Consider the following 20,865-nt stretch of genomic DNA (forward strand, 5'->3'; position numbering starts at 1 on the left):
TCTCAGTTCTACTCACCCTGCTTCACCCCTGCTGGAGACTGAACTCAGGGCCTCGTGCATGCTCGGCAAATGCTCTACCACTGAGCACATACATCCCCAGCCCTGAACTTTTAACTACCTGATTTTACCCTTCAAGTTTTGTTTTTCTATGTCATATTTTCTCTTCACACTGATAATTCAACTGAAATGGGAATCCTGTTTCTTCCTTCATGGTTTTGTTTCCTTCCTTTTAATAACATTACACAGGAGAGGTGGTAGCAAACTCAGAGAGATCTAAAATTCCCTTGTAAAAATTGCAGAACAAAAACCAAGCAACTATTAGCAGAAAGCCAGGAAATCTGAGTTTGGTTCCTTATCTCAATTATTCTAATATCGAGTAAAAGAAACTCAAATAAGTAACAAAGGTGAAAAAGACAAAAAGAACGGGGCTGGGTTGTGCAGTGGTGGAAGCTTGCCTAGCAGGCACAAGGCACTGCGTTCGATCCTTTGCACCACATAAATATAAAATAAAGATATCGTGTCCACCTAAAACTTAAGAACAAATATTTTTTAAAAAAAGGAAAAAAGAAACAATTTGATAAGGATGATGTCATTAATTCAGCAAAGACTGGGAAGTACTTAATCAAGAACCACTACAACATTTTCCCATGAAGGTATAGACATTCTGTTTTAAAAAGAGCAGGCATGCACACACACGTTTAATATTCTTCATACATGAAACAAAACATTTATTTTAAGAGTGTAAGCATGTTTATTTATTTATTTAATGTTGTGAAACTGACATTTCATTGGGAAGAAAACCCAAATGGCCAATAAAAATAAAGTAGATGTTCAAATTTCACTAGAGGTCAACATTTATCATAGAGATGTTTTCATGGCCAAAATAAAGATAAGCCCATAGAGTAGTGAAAGAATTTAGTACAACCACGATGTCTGCAGTGTGGCCAGAAGAAGATGAATTAGATCTGAACCTGTTGACATGGAATTATTTCTACATTGTCAGATGCAAAAAAGGAGAGATTAATATCCAAGATGAACACATTTTTATACCATAAATGCAGGAAAACAACCCTATAGATGCTTGTATGATTATGTGAGCAGAGAAAGGTAGGGTGGAATGTGTGCAGGTGCATGAATAAAGAGAAAACGTAGAAGGCTGCACATGAGGCTACTGTCATTAGCTGCAGCTTACAGCACAAGAGAAAGAAAGCAAGCAGCAGCAGCAACATGACAGCTGATGTGCGCTCAATTTCATTAATTTTCCTTGTCAGAGAAGAACACAAAACCAAAAGACAACTCTCACTGTGTAAGGGACACTAGAGTGTTTACAAAATATTATTACCTTATTTACTCCTCGTTAGCAGCCCATTTTACACATTACAAGGGGAGACTCAAAGATGTTAAATGAAGCCCAGGTCACTTGCTGTCAGGCAATCTGACTCTGAGTTCAGTTTTACCATCCCATAGTGGCTGAGGGGACAAAGGACAACTTGAGCCTACAGCAGGCACTATTAACTGTCCCACCAACAGTTTGAAGTGACAGGCATATTCAAAGATCATGGACTCAAATACTACTGGTGATTACCTTTGCATTACGGCAATGTGAGTATTTTTCTTGTCTTTTATAATTTTTCCTACATCAAAAATTTTCCTTAATGTACGTCCTCTCCATTTTTCTACATATTTTTTTCTGTTATAATTGCTTTACAAAGAAAATACTGCTTACGCAATAAAATATTTTAAAGAAGATATGTGTACTGAATTACTGAATATGGATTCTTAGAAAAATATTTTAAGAGATCAGAAAATCAAACTCTATTTATGATAACAGGCTTAAGCCAGTTTGATGGGAACACAGTGGGCTTTGTATACAGCTCAAATAATCTTACAAAAAATAATCCCCATTTTTACAATAGTCTTAGTAGAAAGAGTTTGTATAAAATAAATGAGTCTCAAAGTTTAACAATCAATGATTAACACTTGTTCTTATACTAAATTTTCAGAAGCTAGCAAGTACCCTTTAAGAAATACAGTTCATGTTCAAAAATTTACATTTATAAATTATTTTTGTGTGATTTAAATTGTATAAAAGTTTTGGGTTTTCACTTTTGGGTGCGTATATGCAAATACACTTTTGCTTTATTCAGATTGTATCAAGAATAACATGATACTTATTAGTCTCTTCTTGATATTTTGTTTTTAAAGTTTCAACATATACTGTAAAACTATATAGCCTAATAATAATTGAAAACTGTAGTTAAAGTAATGTATACTGTGCCATAACATTACTTATTCTTAAAAAAAAAAAAAAAAAAAAAGTAAAAACAAATCAGAATTTACTACCAAGGAATGGGGAAATGGGTTCCTAGGAAAACTTGTGGAGAAAAATGGTTGCCACTCTTTTCCAGAGATAAGGGAAAGGGGAAGAGAAGTTATTCACCCACCTGCAGTGTCTTTTGACCTTTTCAATCTTTCCTCCCCATGAGCAAAGATTTTAAAAGGAAGAGTAGAATGGTAGTACTGATATATTTTTTTAAAAAAGAAGGTAGTTTCACCTTGCTGATTAGCAGGAAACAGCCTTGTGTTGATATTTTAATCTTCCTATGGGATTTAGAACAATTAATGTGGAATTCTCTAAATATATACCTCATTTCTATCGCTTTCACTGTCATTTCCCTAAATACTCTTAAAACATCTCACAAGATGACCTGCTCTTATCCCAACCAGTAGGCTCCAGGAGAAATGCTGGAACAGCTGTCTTACCAAGGTACAAACCTGTAACAGGACTGTGTGGCTTTCCTATGACGTGGCCGATGCATTCGTTCATCAAGGCTTGTAGGCTCTAGAAACCAAAGGGAAATGGGAAAGAGAAGAGACGGCAAGCAGAGCCTGCATTACATCAGCAGTACAAGTTAGGTTTCCAGTATATTTAAGAGACATGCTACTTTGAGTAAATATTTTTAATTAATTTAAAAAAATAGGTTTAATCACAAATTAAACACAAATGAAATGTAAAAGAATATAGTACAAAATTCCACTTTTATAAATAAGCACAAATTAGCAGTCAATTGCCCATGATGCATTGATACACACAAGCAAAGGACTTCTCATGTAACCAACTCTATCACTGGGAAGATAAAATAAACAAATTCACATTTTAAAGAACATTTTAAATCTGATGGAATTTATCAGAACAGTGATAATACTTAACTCGAGCATTACACTGAAGTGAAATAGCTAATCCTTACTCAGTTTATAAAATGCAGAAACTAATATTTTAGAAGTACCAGGGTTTACAAACAACTGGATACCAGATAATGACTTAATTTAACCCTACTGTGATTAAAAATAAAAGCATTTAAGATCTTGCTATGCTATTTAGAGTGTTCCAAGAACCATATTTATATATGAAAACACATAAACAAGAGAATAGAGAGTGATTGACTTCTTTCTTTTTTTCTTTGTAGTTGTAGATGAACAGAATACCTTTATTTTATTTATTTATTTTTTTATGTGGTGCTAAGGATCAAACTCAGTGCCTCACACATGCTAGGTAAGCACTCTACCACTGAGCTACAGCTCTAGCCCCTCAATTTGTTTCTTAACGAAAGAAAATTATAGACTATTCCATACCAAGAAGTCATCTTCTGGCAGAGCTGAAATAAAGGCAGGTTCAATGGCTTGCAGAAAATCAAATCCTTGAGTTGCCCACCTGTCACATGAAAATGTTCAATAATCACAAACCCACCAAGGAAACGCTACAGCAGTCTCATATTACATGATAATGGAAAGTAATATAACTGGAAAATTACTCTTTAGAACAAAATACATGTTTTATCTTTATACAAATGCCTGTGTTGAGTAAGTTTATAGTAAAAGTTTTCTAATAGTTAACAGGATTTCCTAAGTATAGATTTTCTTTTCTTTTCTTTGTGGGTAGGGCAGGTAATCAGGGATAGAACTCAGGGGCACTAGACCACTGAGCCACATCCCCAGCCCTATTTTGTATTTTATTTAGAGACAGGGTCTCACTGAGTTGCTTAGTGCCTCACTGTTGCTGAGGCTGGCTTTGAACTCTCAATCCTCCTGCCTCAGCCTCCTGAGCTGCTGGGATTATCGGCGTGCACCACTTAGGTGTGCAGCCTAAGTATATATATTCAGTAAAACAACAACAAAAAACTGATCACTATCAAGTTTAGAATCCTCCTTGTTACACCACCTGCTCCAAAACTTCATATACCATATAGGAACAAAATACCACCAACCCTAGATGACTCATGCAGAAGGCATGCTTCTGGGACATTACCTGGGTCTTGTACCTCTACCACTCTCACATTTAGTCAGGACATAATTCATCCATTTCCGGGCAAAGCTTATGTATTTGTCTCCTATCTTCTGTCTGAACTCTCCAGACATCAAACGAACAACTTCTTTATGGTACTGTAAGAAGATTTCAAGTATAACAAAATTATAAAAAAATTTATTATAGTAATGCCTACACACTATAATGTCATGTCTGCTAAAAATGTCATTATCTAAAACCAAAAAGTAAAATCCAATTAAATCTTTATATTCTGAACTGCATGAAGAATTAGTGTCTAAAAATGCAGTATCATAAAGGCTTTATTCATAAGCTTATATTAAGAAGTATGTGTTTATCATATTAAACATCTCTTAAAGTTTTAAAATGTAGTAGAAAGCTGTTAAAACAAAATAAAAACCAGGCAATTATCTAACAATTTAAAAGTCAACTAAAATTTCCAATATTTGGCAGCAACGTACAGTAATATTCTTGGCTAAACTATGATTACAACAAATAAAGTTTGTTGTTAAATGAGTCTTAATACTTCTGTAAGTAACTTACAAAGCAGTTACTAAAGTATACTACATTGTTCCTCTTATTTTACCTACCTCAAACCCAAAATTGTACCCCTGAATCATTGCTTCTCGGTAATACTGCTGCAAGGTGACAGATTCAGATTCATCAACTTCGGCATCAAACTCGGAGGTGAACATGTGGTCTACTCGGTCAATGGCATCACTTATTCTGTTGCAGAGCTCTAGTGCGTCATTCTGAAGAGTGCGAAGTCACGATGGACACAAAATGAAGCAAATCATACATTACTTACTGCATTTAAAAAGGAATGCTACATTCATCATCACACTGACATTAACTACCACAACACATTACGATCACTTTTAGTTAGCAAAAGAAATTACTGAATACAGAGGGAATTATATTATTTTCATTTTTATTTATACTTGGCATTCTTTAACATTTTATAAAACACAAAAGGAAAAAAATCCACTTAAAATGATAATGCTTAATTACAATCTGGTCTTTGAATAGGTGCTGGTGTCTTCAGTATTTCTGTGTATCAACCACCAGAAATGTTACTGGCACTGCCTGGAGATATTTTTGGTTATTAAAATGGAAGGAAGTAGAATTTAATAGCACATGGTGGGCAGAAGCCAGCAACGCTGCTAAACATCCTCCAATGCACAGGACACACCCTACAACAAGTAATTATTTTCCCAAAATGTCAACAGAGCAGATGATAAGACACAGACTAAAACAAGCTTTAATTGACTCCACAGGCAATATCACAACAGCTTCAGAATGCTCTCCCTTCCCACCCGTCCTTACACACACCTGTGTGCACACAGAATCCATCAGACAACTGCCCCCATATATGGTTACAAAAATATATTTCTCAAATCATCAGCATTTCCCTGAAGCTAAGAAAATAAAATGGTTTTCACCCAGCATATTTCAACAGCCTTACCTGCTACTGTTACTTTCCATTGCATATACCAAAATCCAGCCAAATTAGACCATGCGATGGTCAGCACATATCCACCACCCTGAGCCGTGGACACACATGCCCAAATGTTCCTTCCTGATTTGCATCTTTTGAAACCCTTCAAGTTGCTGTTACAGGGCCCTAAGCCTTCAGGCCTGTGGTAAGTTTTTAGGTCCTTAGGGTATAAACTCCCCAAGTTCAAGAATAATCAGCATCTCATAAAATCCTCACACTCCAGAGTTCATCCGCTCAGACTAAAATAAAAGACAAAAGTCTCCCACTCTGCCACTGGTGTGAGACTACAATTTATAAAAGAGAATTATAGATAAATAAGACAAGTCAGATTGGTAGGGAAAAAAGCAAATGTCTTTCAAATGATTTGTCTTGTCGTTTCAGGGTTTACTTCTTTAAGAAATCACACCTTACTGTGACTGAGAAGACATAACTGATGGCTTGTGGGAAAGTGTAGATGAGACCAGGACTGATAAATGCGTACAAAATAGAAAGTGATGAAAACAGAAAAAAAATGGGAAAAGAATACAGGCTCTGGCTTGCCACAGACTTTGAAGACCTTTGTGCCCATGTACAACTGATTATTTTCCCTATTATAGTTAATTTGGCTGAATCATTTGTTCCTTTTTGAGGGAGAGGGGTTACTGAGGATTGAACTTGGGGCCCTTGAACTGAGCCACCTCCCCAGTCCTATTCTGCATTTTATTTAGAGACAGGGTCTCACTGGGTTGCTTAGTGTCTTGCTGTTGCTGAGGCTGGCTTTGATTCTCCTGTCTCAGCCTCCCAAGCTGCTGGGATTATAGGCATGTGCCACTGCGTCCTTGGGATGGCTAAATCTTTTGTTAAACAAAGGAATAAATAAATCTTCCTTTAGATTACATATCATTGATATGGAACTCTGGTAGTAAATCCTGGAAATTGCTAAAAGAGAAATTAATGTACATTAGGAATGAAGAGACCTAGAGTCCAGCTTCAACTTTGCTACTCAGCCATGTGACCATTATGAATTTACTTAACTGCTCGATTTTCACTCCTTTCCAATTATAAATTTCCTCAGTTCCAGAAAGGGTTGATATGAGGAAAAGTGTATATTGGGGAGGGAGGGAGAATGGAGGGCAACTTCAGAGCTCCTGTTCCCCAAATAACATTATGTCACGTCTCTCGACTCTTCCACAGCATGCCCAAAGGTAGTCATCAGAGCCGGGGAAGGGAGAGGAGGTGCAGTACCTTGAGCTGCTGCAAAGCTCTGGCAATGACTGGCTGACTGGACGTTTGTTCCTGGCGTAGAGTCATAAGCCCCTCAATGGACTGCTGGAAGGATTTTCTGTGCATCGTGAGATGAGCTGACTGCATGACAACTAGTAAAAGATTGTCCACCTAGGAGGGAAATCAGACACAGGGTATGACAAAGACCAAAGGCTGCTTTCCCACTCTAGTTCAAACCTCATCCAAAAGCAATGTCAACCCCACGGCCACCAGGTCAACAACCACCTGACCAGAGAGTCACAGGCAAGCAAAGTTGCTCTCATAGAGCAACACTCTGCAGTGGGCAGGTTTTCCCGCACAGTGGAGAAGAACCCACCGCACTGCGCAGGCCTGCAGTGTTGACGTAGCTAGACCTCTGTAGTGTGGAGTGTTGGGGGTGTGAGCATGGGCTCTGGAGCAGCATGTCAAGGTGGAAAATGCAGGAATAGGACCAGGATCAGATAAGGGGGCTTGTGTGAATCATTTAAGAGATCAAAACTGTATTATTATTATTATTTTGTCTAACAGAAATAGTCACTGCCGTATTTGAAGTTCACTGTTACAACCATCATTCTCAAAGTTCCAAAACAACCAACCAATACAGAACTGAAGAACAACAGTGAGCCTGAAAGGAGGAAAACTAAAAGAAACTATAACCACTTAGGAAAGGGACGATGACTTTCTGACCGTGACAGTAGCCCTGAGGAAGCAGGGAAAGCATTACTTACTGGATACACTTCTGGTGTGTCGGGGCTAGTGATTAACTGCAAGTGGGGAAGCTAGATTTATATTACCTGTCATGCTCCTGGCTTAAATGAGTGGGCAGCCTGCACCATCTCCTCACCTGGGGAGACAGGGCAGGTCTATGGGCCGGAGGAAGACATAATGAAAGTGACTGGGTTCTGGTCAGGCTGACTAAGATGCACATGGACACTCCTATCTCTGTCCCTAAGCTGGACTCAGGTAACATGGGAAGCTCCTTAAAGTTAAAATCAGGGTGTATATAAACTGACTGGGATCCTTATTATATGAGCAGGAATAGCCATTACTATAAAAATAATTAAATAATCAGTAAGCCAAAATACTTAGGTTACTGGAATTTCTAGAATTAGAAATTAAATTACTGAGATAATTCTTTTAAGACATGGGTCTCTAGACCTAACTACCTGAACTAAGGAAAGGCATAAATAAAACAGATGTATCATTTCAAATATTCCAGTATAACGTAACATAATTATAAAATTTAATGGAACATTTCAGTACAAATTATACTGAAAATTACCAGTAGAATATTGAAGCACTCTTTTGGGAAGCATATTCTTGAGCTAACCAGGGCAGTTAAATCCATCATGGGCTAGTAAAAATTCATTTTTCTGAAAGCATTTTAAGTAAATAAAGTAGCTAGAAGGTGGGGGCTCAGAGAGTGGACGTGGGACCTGGAGTGAGACTGACCTGCATACTTCTCAGAGTATCCACGGTCTCCACCTGAGGCACTAGCTTAACAGGCTGTGCGTCCCAGGTGCCCCAGCCACCATCTGAGTCCCGGGCCCGGTCACTGGGCTTGGTCAGAAGCAGATAGGCGTCCACGAGCACGTCGTCTGGGTCCTTTGCACAGTCCTTCCCCGCAGCGGCATCGAGCAACTGCAAGACGATGCTCTTCTCCTCCGCCAGAGAGTCCGGAACAAACACTTGCAAGTTCTCCAAGCCAGGAATCTGTACCTAGAAAAGAAATGATCTAGGCTTATGCATTTACAGAAATCTGTTATTTAAACAAAAAAAGAAAAACAAAAGCAGGTTCAGGGACAGGATTTGGGAAAGACAAGAATGTGAGCAGTATGGGGAACAGCAAGCAACTGAGGTCAAAGTGACGGAAAGAGAAAGTCTGGGAATGGACTGGGGGAGGTCCTTTCAGTCTCTCCAGTTATGGGACATCTTTTTATTGTTCAATTTTCAACCACAAAATACTCCTGGGAGGGAATGGAACAACTTCAGTCAGCACTGGTGTGTGAAGCTTTTCAAGTCACCTGATGCTCTGCTGGGGGTCAACATCACCCATCATTTTAACAAGGGACAATAATGTGGTGCTGTATGAGCCACACATCCCACACATCCCTCGGTGTGGCATAACATTTCCAGTAACAATAACATATATAGATTCCAAAGTACTAAATCTCAAGCAAAGGGAAGTAAAGATGGTGACTCAAAAAGTGGTTCTCGTGATAATCCGGACCGGACACCAACGTCAAAGATCCATGTAAAAACTTCAAGCTGCTTCAGGAAAAGTGAGGGTGAAAAAGCCACTATTAAGAATCAAGATTATCTTTTCATGTACATTATTTTAACCAAGTAGTATGTGTAAATATTTGATTACTTATCTGCATTCTTAAGATATGTTAAGTCAAATAAGAAGTGTTTTTCTAATTTTCACTGGGAAATTACGGGGCAGTTCTATAATGAGGTGAATGTATGGCCTCCAAAGCCTAAAATTTTCATTATCTGAAACTTTTTGTAAAAGTATGCCTATTTTAGAAAAAAGAATGAAAGGCAAAGTATTTCAAGTATACTTATTTACCTTCACGTACTGTTTTGCTTTTAGAACATCTAGTAGGTTTCTAACCGGGGCTGAGAGAATAAATTCTGCTGCTATTTCCAGGTCCTAGGATCAGTTACAAAGAAACTTCTTTAGTATTAGCTCTCTTAAAAGTAAAATAAAAGAAAAAATTAAAAAAAAAAATAAAGGAAAGTAATCAGGTTTGCAAACTCACCTTCCTCAACATTTTAGCAAATCCAAGTGCTTTTGAGGCTCTTTCTCTGGCTTCGTGGAAAAGCTCCTTGAGTGCCCGACTGATCTCTATAACAGACCTCCTGCCAGCAGATCAAAGCCAGGTCAGAAGCCATCAGGTGTGCCCCAGACACAACAGCATGAACAACAAAGATGAAGCAAATCCCAAGTCACAGTAACAAAGACTGCAGGCGTTTTCAATGGGAGCAAGCCATTACTGTGAACGTATACATAATATGGAGAAGCTGGCTACTCGGTTTGGTTTTCTGGATGGGCATGTGTGCAGCTCCTGATTCAATCCTGGGCAAGCACTCCACCTCTAAGCTACATCCCAGCCCACTCCTTAGTTTTATAGGAAGTACTCATGTCCTTTAAATATATGCAGGATACCTTCAAGTAATAATAGGTCAAATTCCTAAAGGTTTCATTGATAATTTCTTGGAGTTTGAGATAAGCACAGTCTGGTAAATGTCTAACAACTGGCTCTGCAAAAGCATGGTGGCATGTAATACATGTCCATCTGTGAGGTGTAATGCTCCCACTGGGGAGGATCTCAAGGCAGCAGTGAGACTCCACAGAGCAGTGCCTCGGAAGGGATGTGCACAGTCAGTTGAGGCAAGCCAGTTTCAATGCACCACTGTGCATAAAGCTCCTATTAAATCCATCCCTAGTGAACAATTAGAGCATCATAAAATGTTCTTTAGTTCAATATCTGTCACCTTGAACTCTTATGTTTATTTAAAATCTATGATATTAGATCTCAAAACTACAAGACCTATAAACTGACGCATTCTATTTCTCAACTACTCAATTTGGTTTCCCCAGGTGAGAACGTGTGTGGGAACCCCTTTCTTTAACCTTGGCATAGAAACATCCCAGGTATTTTGAAACCCAAAACGTGTTTTGCATCAAACTTTGGGTGGTGAGAGACAGAAAACATTCTAGTTCTGGAGAGCCAGTTTCATTTGAGCATTAGCTAAGACTGAATTACATATGACTGATATACGGCCACAAAACGGCTCGATGGCAGATATATATGCCACAAATAGCAATTTCAATGGTTCATCACAAATAGCGTCTGCATAGAACTGGAGGAAATTCAACAGGGGAGTAAACCATGATTTCATATATTTAAGCTTAAAGTTAGCTTAAAGGAGAAGCTAAATTTATCCAATGTCATTAACACATACCATGCACTGCTACAGAAGTTTCAAAAGACAGAAACATAACATCTAATTAAAGACATTCCAGCAATTGTGGATAGAGATCACTGATTCTACTCATTTTTAGTCAACTTCATCCTTTACTCTAAAGGTATTATTTTCATTATGTGAAATAAACTCTTAAATTCACTTTCAAAAAATTTCTCACATGAAACCATAACTAAGAGACATAAAAAGACATGACAGTAAGAAGCAAGTCCCGCTAAGTCTATTGCCCAAACTCCTCCAGCCCGACACATCTGGGTCTGAACGAGGCTCCCGCAGGCTCAGCACTGACAGCAGAACTGAGAGGAGAAATGGAGCAGGAAGGAGCACAGCTCCGACCTTATTTCATCTGAGGCACTGCTGTCGTCAGCACTGGTCCAAAACTCAGCACAGCTCTCCTGCAAGCCAAATTCCAGAAAGCTCCCTGTGGATTTCAGCAGCATCCCTGCGATGTCACTAAGGGAACAAAAATAACAAGAATAAAACTGGGAAGAAAAATCTTCCTAAAACTAAAAGGCTCAGCTACTACTATAATAACTTAAAACTCAACCATGAGAATTTTTCTTCTAATATAAAATAATGATTATTGTGAAAAAGTTAAAATCTAAATTATAACACATACCTATCTTTGTTTTATTACCCAATTATTTCATCACAAACCATAAAATTTTATAATCTTTTTTGGTTGTTGTTGTTACCAGGCATTGAACCCAGGGGTGCTTAACCACTGAGTCACATCCCCAGCCTTCTTTAGTTTGGCAGGGCTCACGAAGTTGCTAAGGACCTCACCAAGTTGCTGACGCTGGCCTCGAACTTGTGATCCTCCTGCCTCAGCCTCTGAAGCCAACAGTCGTGAGCTACCACACCCAGCCTTATGTTATATTCCTAGTGGCTGTGTGATTATTACACAAATGTTATTTCCATCTTAAACAAATGTTACAAAATGTTATGAAATGATAAAAAATGTCAAACTAAATGATGGGATACAAAAGCAAAATGAATTACTTCAATGCAACTGTTTTTTGAATTTCCCTCACAACTAGCATTCTATAGTTGATAAACATGAAATACTCTATATAGCTGATCCTTCTCATTGAACACACCATCTAAACACTAATGTTAAAATGAACACCCAGTAGTCAAAAAAATCTAAATGAATATCATAAAACTTCAACAACTGTCTAATGACCTTGATACTGTTCAAGGAAAGGCACTTATCACCTAGCAAAAGAAGGCAAGGAGGCACAGGACTTGTAGCAGATGTGGTGGACGGCAAGTGCGAGGGTTGCTGTCAGAGAAGGACCAAACCCAGCTGAACGCAAAGCTGTTTCATGGCCAGAAAGCCCTGCAACCACCTTGCACAAGTGTCTAATATTAACAGGGAGAAGAGCAGGAAGAGGGGGTCTGTCAGAAGGACAGACAGGCGGAAGCCAGTTCAGGAAGAACAACAAACAGGATCACGCATGGAGATGTGTCAAGCAGAGGCATGTTAGTGAAAAGGAAACCACCCAGCCAAGAGGAGCAGAGGCTGCTCATGCCACCAAGGGTCAAAGTGAGACTGGGACAGTAAATGGGGCCATGCTGGGAAGAGCCTTGGATGTCACACTACTTTATTTGATCATTTGTTGGACAAGTAAGTGGGCACCAAAAATCTAAGTAGGAAAGGACCCGATAGACACATGCTTTTAAAAAGAATATCATACAAGAATATTCAGGGTGGATTTGCTCAACAGTGACTGAATGCCTATTATTTATTAAGAAGAAGTAAACAAAAATAGGAAAAAAGCCCTCCGGTGGAGAGAGATAAAAAATAAAATATATCGTATTTCAGATTAATAATCAGTACTTTGGAGAGAGAAAAAAGCTAAGGAGTCCTTATGGGTAGAAACTTTGATTTAAAATAGGCTGAGAAGGTACCATTTGAACAAAGACCTGAAGGAAGTGGGGAAATGAGTCATGAAAATATCTGGAAGAGCAGTCCATGGAAGAGGACCAGCAACTGCAAAGGGCGGTGGCAGGAGCCAAGCCCAGCCTATGAGAACAGAAGGTAGGTCAGGGTGGACATGCAGGAAGCAGAGTCTAGGAGGAGATGAGGGCCAAGGTCCGTCAGTAAGAAGGCAGACTGTGGCCAGCCCCAAAGGCCACTGTCCAGGCATTCTCACTAGACTGAGAGCCACGGGAGTGTTCAGAGATGGCCTGCTGTGCCACGTAACAAGGTCCATGTGATTCTGGTGAGGTGCAGGCAGAATAGGGAGGTGATTTAGAGAGTACTGCCCTGACGTGTGAACAATGCCAGCTCAAGAAGAGCAGGGGCAGGAGTGTGAGCACAGGTCCAATTCTGCATGTGTTCTCAGGGCCAGCCAAAAGGACCAGAAGCCGCACATGTTCAAGAAAAACGTGAGGGTGGACCGCAGAGCAGAAGCTGTGGCTCCAGTACGGCAGATGCAGTCGACTGCAGACCTGGGACCCCGAAATGGGCAGTCCACACAAGGGGCAGCAGGGAGGACAAGGAGCCTCTCAGAATAAGCAGTGGGAGGCAATAGCCAGAGCCTGGGCTCAGAGCATCTGAAGGACAAGCAGGAGACAAAGATACAAATGCTGAAAGGAAGAAATGAGGGTGCAGTAAAAACTACATATTTCTAGTGTAACTAGCAGGAACCTATTCAAAATTTTCTTCAACAAAGCTTGATAGCCTGGAAACAGCAACGACAAGCAGAAAATACAAAATATAACATAAGTTACAGGCAAAGCACAATTAAGGGAAATAAAGTGGGAGGGGGACTGGGGGGGGCAGTGATGCTGAAAACAGCAAGGAGAGCCTTTTTTAAGAAGGCCGACTATGGGAAAGCCTGCCTGGGGACCACAGCCTGAAGCCCAGGAGCGAGGAGACAAGAGCAAGTTCACTGCTCAGAATAAAACGGGATGTAAGAAGACCTGACAATCCAGGCAGAAAAGTGGATAAAAGATTCTGAGACATCCAAATGGAACAGAGATGGGTGGAGTCCAGATCAGCCAGGAGCTGGAGTCAGAAGCGCACCTGACATGGAAGTTAAGGGGCTAGAGCATGACAGGAAGGAGCGAGGGTGTACGTGACTTATGAAACGAAGCAGAAGAAATACCAACATATAAGCAATGGGGAGAGAGCACCAGGAGACACCGACAGGGTCCAGAGCACAGGAGAGTCCCGAGCTCACCTGAGTCAAAGCAAGTCAGACTGGAGTGGCCACTGGCAGAGTCCTCTGAACTGCAGCCTGGGCTCAACAGTGTGGGCCTGACCCAGGAGGAAACGCATTCCTACAACAGACCAGTGCTGTGCTCCCTCCTGCAGACCGTCCTGGTTTCTGTCTATATGCTTTCATCAAGCATAAACCAGTTATGAAGAGATGTGTGATTAGGCTAAATTACCAAAAAACTGTCGGTGGAAATACGTAAGTTCTGACTGTCCCCACCACAACTGAAACACCCAGGTCTATTCTACCCTTGGAGCACTTCCTTCCTTTTATTAAAATGATATAACAAGACAAAAAAAAAAAAAGAGGGTTTACCCTAAAGCAGGATTTCTCAGGTTCTAAATGGATACTTTGGGTGGATAACTGCCTGCTGTGGGGCCCGTCCTGTGCAGTGCAGGATGTCCAACCCGGCTTCTGCCCACCAGGTGCCAGTACTATGTCCTCCAAATGTTGACAATCAAAAATGTCTTCATATTGCCAAATGTCCCCAAGGGTCAAAATCAACTCTGGTTGAGCACCACTATTCAAAACTTAGAAGAGGGGCAGGTACATTACAGGTATGAATGATTATAATTTTCAAGTAACTGAACATTCAAACGTGTGAAGGAGACTCCACGGGCAAACCAGGAGAAGAGTGAGAAAGGAAAGAAGCCATACTGTGAAGCAGAAAGATTCCTACCAGAAGAGTTTTCCAGCCTGTGCCTCTCCTCCCCGTATGTAATGAGTTATTTCTTTGGTGAAATTCCATTCTTCTTCTAACAGATTTTTTAAACTATGGGATGCTTGAGGTAATTGCTGTAGCATTTGGATCCAGCTTCTCATGTAATCAAAATATACCTTAAAATACAAAAATATAAAAGGAGATATTTGAGAGTAAATTCAGCAATCCACATCTTCACCTCTATTAACATAAAAGATACGAATCAGACAGGCATGTCAAAAGGGACTGTGGAGAACATGCGACACAGAGGCGAGGTCTTTGCCACATAAGCTAAGGTCTAGGGTAGATCGTTTTTAAAACTGTATAACTCTTCAGCAACTTCACACATCATCCACATCCCTTTACATGCCTAATAACTAAAAAATTCACAATGTACAGGAAAGTACAATAATAGGGAAAACAGCACTTGGAAATGTTCATTATGGTACCGGGAATAAATTTATTAAAGTATGTTGTATTCACATACAAATATATGAAACACAAATCCTACTGTTACATATTTTTATAATATAATCAATAAAAAAATTTTTAAAAAGAAATCTTCATGATGAACAAACATAACTGTGGTTCCCGTAGGAGAGTAGGATCTTTGCTGGTTTCACTGTTCTTGTTAGCTGGGGGCAGGTGTGCACTGAGGCGGACATGCCGCACCTCCCCTACCTGATGCCCCAGATTTGTGTGGCCTAACTTCCCAAGGTTCATTAAACAACTTAAGATGTATGATCAGACTATCAGTTGTCCTGAAGTGGGTCTGTGCCCACCACCACTTCTACTGCGGCAGCCCGCCAGGCCTCAGCCCTCCTTTGACTGAGCTGCTGGGTGGGAGAGTTTTACCTACAAGCAGTTTTTCTCAAGACAGGCTCACAGAGGCTGTTCTGACCTCAAGAGCACACCCGAATCACACACTCTCTCCCTCAGGACACCTTCTGACACGGAGTGGGACATTGCCATGAGGCCTGATGCTCTCGACTGCCGAAGGTGACTTGCCTCCTGCACTTAGGAGTTCTCAGGATTCTTTCTCTACCTTCAAGTTCAGTTTTTTCATAGACTACAATGTAAGAGTTCACTCTCTTTTTGTTTCTCCTCAGAACCAGTGATAACTTTCAGTCTGTGGATTGCAAATCTTTCCTTCATCTCAAAACAGCATTCCTCTGCTGCATTTCTGAAGGCTTGGGTCCCCCACCATCCAGCTGTACAGTGGTGCTCTGCAGGCCTGGGGCCACTCGACCAGAGCCGTGTGTGACCCACCATCTTCCCAGAAGAAGAGAGTTTCGCACACTCCGGTGCTCCCTCACCTCGTGGATCTCCCCTCACACCCAAGGGCTGCAAAGAGCTGGCACCCCCACGCTTCCTCACCGCTACTTTCAACCCACTACTCTTCCACATTCTCACTTAAAAAGCTCAACAAAAGAAAGACTCTGCCCCTTGAAGGTTTAGGTTCCAGCTGTACCATCAATTCCGTCTTCACCTGTCATCACCGACTTCCAATCTGCCCGCTTCAGACCTGTCTGTCAGCTCTGGCCTGACCTTCCTAGTCCCCACCCTGTTCAGGCTCAGCACCATGCTGTGACTTCGACTCTGCTTCAGTTCAGCCCCCTGGCTTCCTCCTCCTCCAACAGGGCCTTCCTCGTGTCTCACACCAGAACTGTCCAACCTCCCTGGACCAAGCCAACACTCTGAGGCCCTGCCTCCTCCTCTCCTTCAGTTCATTTGTTCACTCACTAACACAACTTCCCACCAAGCAACTAGCCGCCAGAGTCCACAGAGCCCGGTCTTTCTCCAACTCACAACCCCCTTCCTGGGTCCACTTTCCTTGTCAGCTGCTCCCACAGGCCCACTCCTCAACACCACTCGTCAGTATGCTGAAGTCCGTCACTGCTTTTCATCTCACTGCTTGTTAAGACCCCACTGCCAGCCAAAGCACAGCTAGGCCATTCCCTGTGTCCACACTGAGAAGCTGAGAGCCACCAGGAAGCCACCTGTCAGGAAGTCTCACTGTTCTGCTCAATCACAATCGCCCACCACACGACATCCAGCATTCCTGGTGATCGTATTTATTTCACTACTCATTTTTCATCTCTCTACAACCATCGTTTAAAACTCCTCCGTTTCCTCAACCCACTAATACTGTCGCCCCCATTCTTAGCAGAGGAGCTCATCTCTCTTAAAAAAAGAACAGGGGGTTGGGGTTGAGGCTCAGTGGCAGAGCACTTGCCTGGCTGTAGGAGGCACTGGGTTTGATCCTCAGCACCACATACACATAAATAAATAAAAATAATGGTGCATCAACAACTAAAAAAATAATTTAAAAAAAGCCAGAAGTCATTAGACATAAAATCTCTCAGCCTCCTGACACCAAAAATGCAAATGTGCACATATACTCCCCACCTTCTTTACAATGAGCTGCTGTTCCCCCTCATTTCAAAATCTGCATCGTGACACCCATCTCTTCCTGAAATCAGCACAACTTCCTAGCACAGACTTTCCCTCTGCACACGTGGGTATGTGCACACACACGCATAAATGTTCATCTCTCCCCTTATCAGAGTCAATCCCAAAGGCTGTCAATGCTCACAGGCCAACTTAAGAAGCAAGCTCTTACTGGATCCAGTCTTCACGATTCACCTGGCTACACCATCTGGCCCCAGCAGTCACTCTCGGTGACCCACCCTATGTCCCTCCAATTTCACACTTTAAAATTGAATTCTTACACTTCTTTCTCGATACACATTATGCACTCTAACCCAAGCACTCCCACATGCAGCGCTAGGGGCCACCTGGCGCTGGATCCTACAGCTGCTCCGGCCTCCAGCCCTCTCATCACTGCAGCCAGAGGCCTCTCTTCACTGTTTTCCTTGGGAACCTTCGTTCCTGCCACACCCCTTCCCAACACAGAGAGCTGGCATCTGCTGCCTCCTGTCGGAAAAGTGTTTATTTCAGTCTCTTTTTCATTGCTTCTGTTAGAAAGTTAGGAGGCCAAAAAACAATCTAACAAATATCACCTAGAACAACAAATATTAATATTTGGTCATATTGTTTCAGAAATTTTTTCTGTAAGAAGATACCAGAAAGTTAATTCTCCTTTCTCTCTCTTCATTTCTCTATCCTTCTTCCCCAGAGGCAATAAATATCATGAATTTAGTATGTTTCTTTCCAAGTCTGTATGCTTTACAAAACAATCTGTCATTACACAGATGACAACATATATTATACCTTTGGGTATTTTTAAAATTTTTTACATAAATTGGGTTATACTGGATGTATCAACCTTCAGATAAATCCCAGTGTCCCTTTCTCAAGAGAATCCTTCCTTTACCTCCACACAATCTCAAGTCGTACCCTCAGGGTCCACAAAAAACCTGTGCCTCTCCTTTGTAGTATTTTTCACAGCTGGAATTTTTCACGCATGATTAGATAACAACCAATCTACCCATCACTCCAAAACTCTAAGTCTGCACTCATCACTGAATCCTCAGTACTCTACAAGACACCCGGCACACAATAGACATCCAATAATTAAGGTGCAGAATGAAAAATTTTTCCCTGCCCCTTAGTTCTTTATCCTTCTGCAGAAACCCTGTGTACACATGGGCTCTTTCTTGTATCTTCTGCAACTACACTTCTTGTTCCTCACTTTCACATTTTCCTTTTGACTTCTCTTTATGTGGTGTTATGGTTTGGCTGTGAGGTGTTCCCCAAAAGCTCATATGTGAGACAATGCAAGAAGGTTCAGAGGGGAAATGATTGAGTTTTGAGAGGCTTATCCCAAACAGTGAATTAATCCCTTGAGAGGACTCACTGAGTAGCAAATGAAGTGGTAGGGTGAGGCAGGAGAAGGTGGGACTTGAGGCGTGGCTTTGGAGTACATGTTTCTATCTGGCCAGTGGAGACCTCTCTCTCTGCTTCCTGATCACCATGTGAGCCACTTCCCTCTGCCACAGTCTTCTGCCGCGATGTTCGGCCTCACCTTGAGCCCTGAGGAATGGAGCCTGCTGTCTGTGGACTAAGACCTCTAATCCGTGAGCCCCCAAATAAATTTTTCCTCCTTTAAAATTGTTCTGGTCAGATCTTTTAGTCACAGTGGGAAAAAAAGTTGAGTAAAACTCGTGGTTTCTTTAGGTCAAGCACAGGTCCTTCCACCGTCCGTTCCCTGCCTTGGTTACTTCTGAGCTAGGGGCCTGGCAATGAGCTGCGGCAGCTCAGCTTCAGTTAGGTCTGTGGCCTCAAACCCTCACCAAGTCGTCTCCTTGGACCACAGACACGCAGTAAGCGCCTCAGTTTCTAAGCAGAGAGGACGCTGTCACACACTGTAACAACCCTGAGTCGTGGACTTTCTGCATAGTAACTTGCTGATCCCTGCCCCCGCACTTCAGCAGCGCTCCCATGGGCAGCTATTCTGGGCTGGCAAGTTCAGTGGGAACACTGAGCATCTCACCACTGCAGCCTGTGTCATGTACACATCTTTAGTCAACAGCAGAGCTCCACAGGGACACCACGGCTCCAGACTCTCCAGGTCTAAGGTGGGAAGTACTCAGAGCCTGCATCTGCTCTGGTTTACTCTACATTTCAAGGCAAATAATTCCATCAATCTTTTTAATTTGTGGGATGGTGGTAAAGGAATGGGTACTGTTGCAAATTTTCTCCTTTTCTGAATATGGAATTTTTTTTCTTCTCTTTTTGGTGGGTTTCAAGAGAAGGGTACCGGGTAATTAAGAGCTGACTGCCTACCCAAGAGCTATTCTCTCCTTCCTTCCTAACAGAGACAATGATTTTTGTTTAGGTTCCCCCAGTCTTCTAAACATTCCCCTGATTTTTCTAGCACACTACAGGGCACAATTTTAAAACCACTGGTAATTTCCAGTTTTTTCATCTATGACAGTACACATACTGACTCATGCAAATCATGGACAGCAAAGTGAAAACTAAACTGTTGCTCCTCACCTGGCCCCACCCCACGCCCATCACAGGGCACAGGTGCCTCTGGAAGCCATCAGAAACAGCTCAAGAAGCAAGGAACTTTTTTTTTTTTTTTTTCAAAAATTTTCATTTGATTGTCCATGGAAAGCAACAACAAACAATTATGTGTTGCTTTTTACTACAACTTTTCAATAATAAAAATTTTTCTGATGTAGGAAATAGATATTACTTCAAAATATAGCCATTTGACACACACTGGTCTTTCATGTATTCTAGCCAATTAGAAAATAATCTCAATTACATCATAATTACTTGTCATAAATACCAGATTATTTTAAATTCCATTCCCTGGCACCTCCTTCATTTTCTACTCATATTAAGGTTGAAAAGCTGTTTGACATGTGAATTCCAAGCCTCCACTGACAGAACGAGGCCACGCCACAGCCTTGCCACTGAGAGAAGGAGAAACATGCTGGGTGAGCTCTTGCTGCTGAGGCAAGGCTTGCACTGGTTGGCAAGGGACTCTGGCTTTTTTCTTCCAACGTAGAAAACAGGGGTGGTTCCTGGAGGTGCTGTAGCCAGCCTGAATAGGACACAGTGGAACCAGCAAGAGTGAGAGACCCTCCAAAACGACACCCTCCAAGCAGCAGTTTTCTCATGATTTCACCACCCTGCCAGGATCCAGGCTCGCCCATGGCCTTGCCCTAGAGACTCCAACATGCACATGCACATCAACACTCCACCACACACTACGGAAGACAGAAGCATGTCAAGCTACAACCCTGGGTCAGGAAGCTCCCAGTCCAATCAGGGAACCCTGAGAAGAGACTGTGCTTACGATAGGTTACAATACAGTTCTCACAGTAACTGTGAAGAGAGTTCAAAGAAGGTACAGAAAGGAGGCTAGAAAGGTTAAAATTATCAGATAAGTTTTCTGGAGAAAAAT

At 41.4% G+C, this 20,865-nt stretch overlaps 1 protein-coding gene across 5 annotated transcripts in view; it reads right to left on the bottom strand.

Moving 5' to 3' along the window:
* The window catches only part of Map3k4 (mitogen-activated protein kinase kinase kinase 4), a 132,087-nt gene that overhangs the window by 17,912 nt on the left and 93,310 nt on the right, over nt 1-20,865 (bottom strand). For 3 of the 5 annotated variants that reach the window (XM_058580952.1, XM_058580950.1, XM_058580949.1), the window contains exons 7-16: nt 14,961-15,118; nt 11,391-11,507; nt 9,827-9,926; nt 9,634-9,717; nt 8,514-8,780; nt 7,044-7,193; nt 4,912-5,073; nt 4,307-4,440; nt 3,634-3,712; nt 2,764-2,842 (exon numbers count right to left, since the gene is read on the bottom strand). In XM_058580952.1, coding sequence (XP_058436935.1) covers nt 2,764-2,842; nt 3,634-3,712; nt 4,307-4,440; nt 4,912-5,073; nt 7,044-7,193; nt 8,514-8,780; nt 9,634-9,717; nt 9,827-9,926; nt 11,391-11,507; nt 14,961-15,118 — 1,330 coding nt within the window. The remainder of the gene's footprint in view (nt 1-2,763; nt 2,843-3,633; nt 3,713-4,306; nt 4,441-4,911; nt 5,074-7,043; nt 7,194-8,513; nt 8,781-9,633; nt 9,718-9,826; nt 9,927-11,390; nt 11,508-14,960; nt 15,119-20,865) is intronic. The other 2 variants (XM_058580953.1, XM_058580951.1) reach the window with 1 other exon arrangement.

The sequence above is a fragment of the Marmota monax genome, unplaced genomic scaffold (assembly GCF_021218885.2).
Source record: "Marmota monax isolate L192 unplaced genomic scaffold, Marmota_monax_Labrador192_F-V1.1 WCK01_AAM20220418_F8-fsc00083, whole genome shotgun sequence".
Classification (NCBI taxonomy): domain Eukaryota; kingdom Metazoa; phylum Chordata; class Mammalia; order Rodentia; family Sciuridae; genus Marmota; species Marmota monax.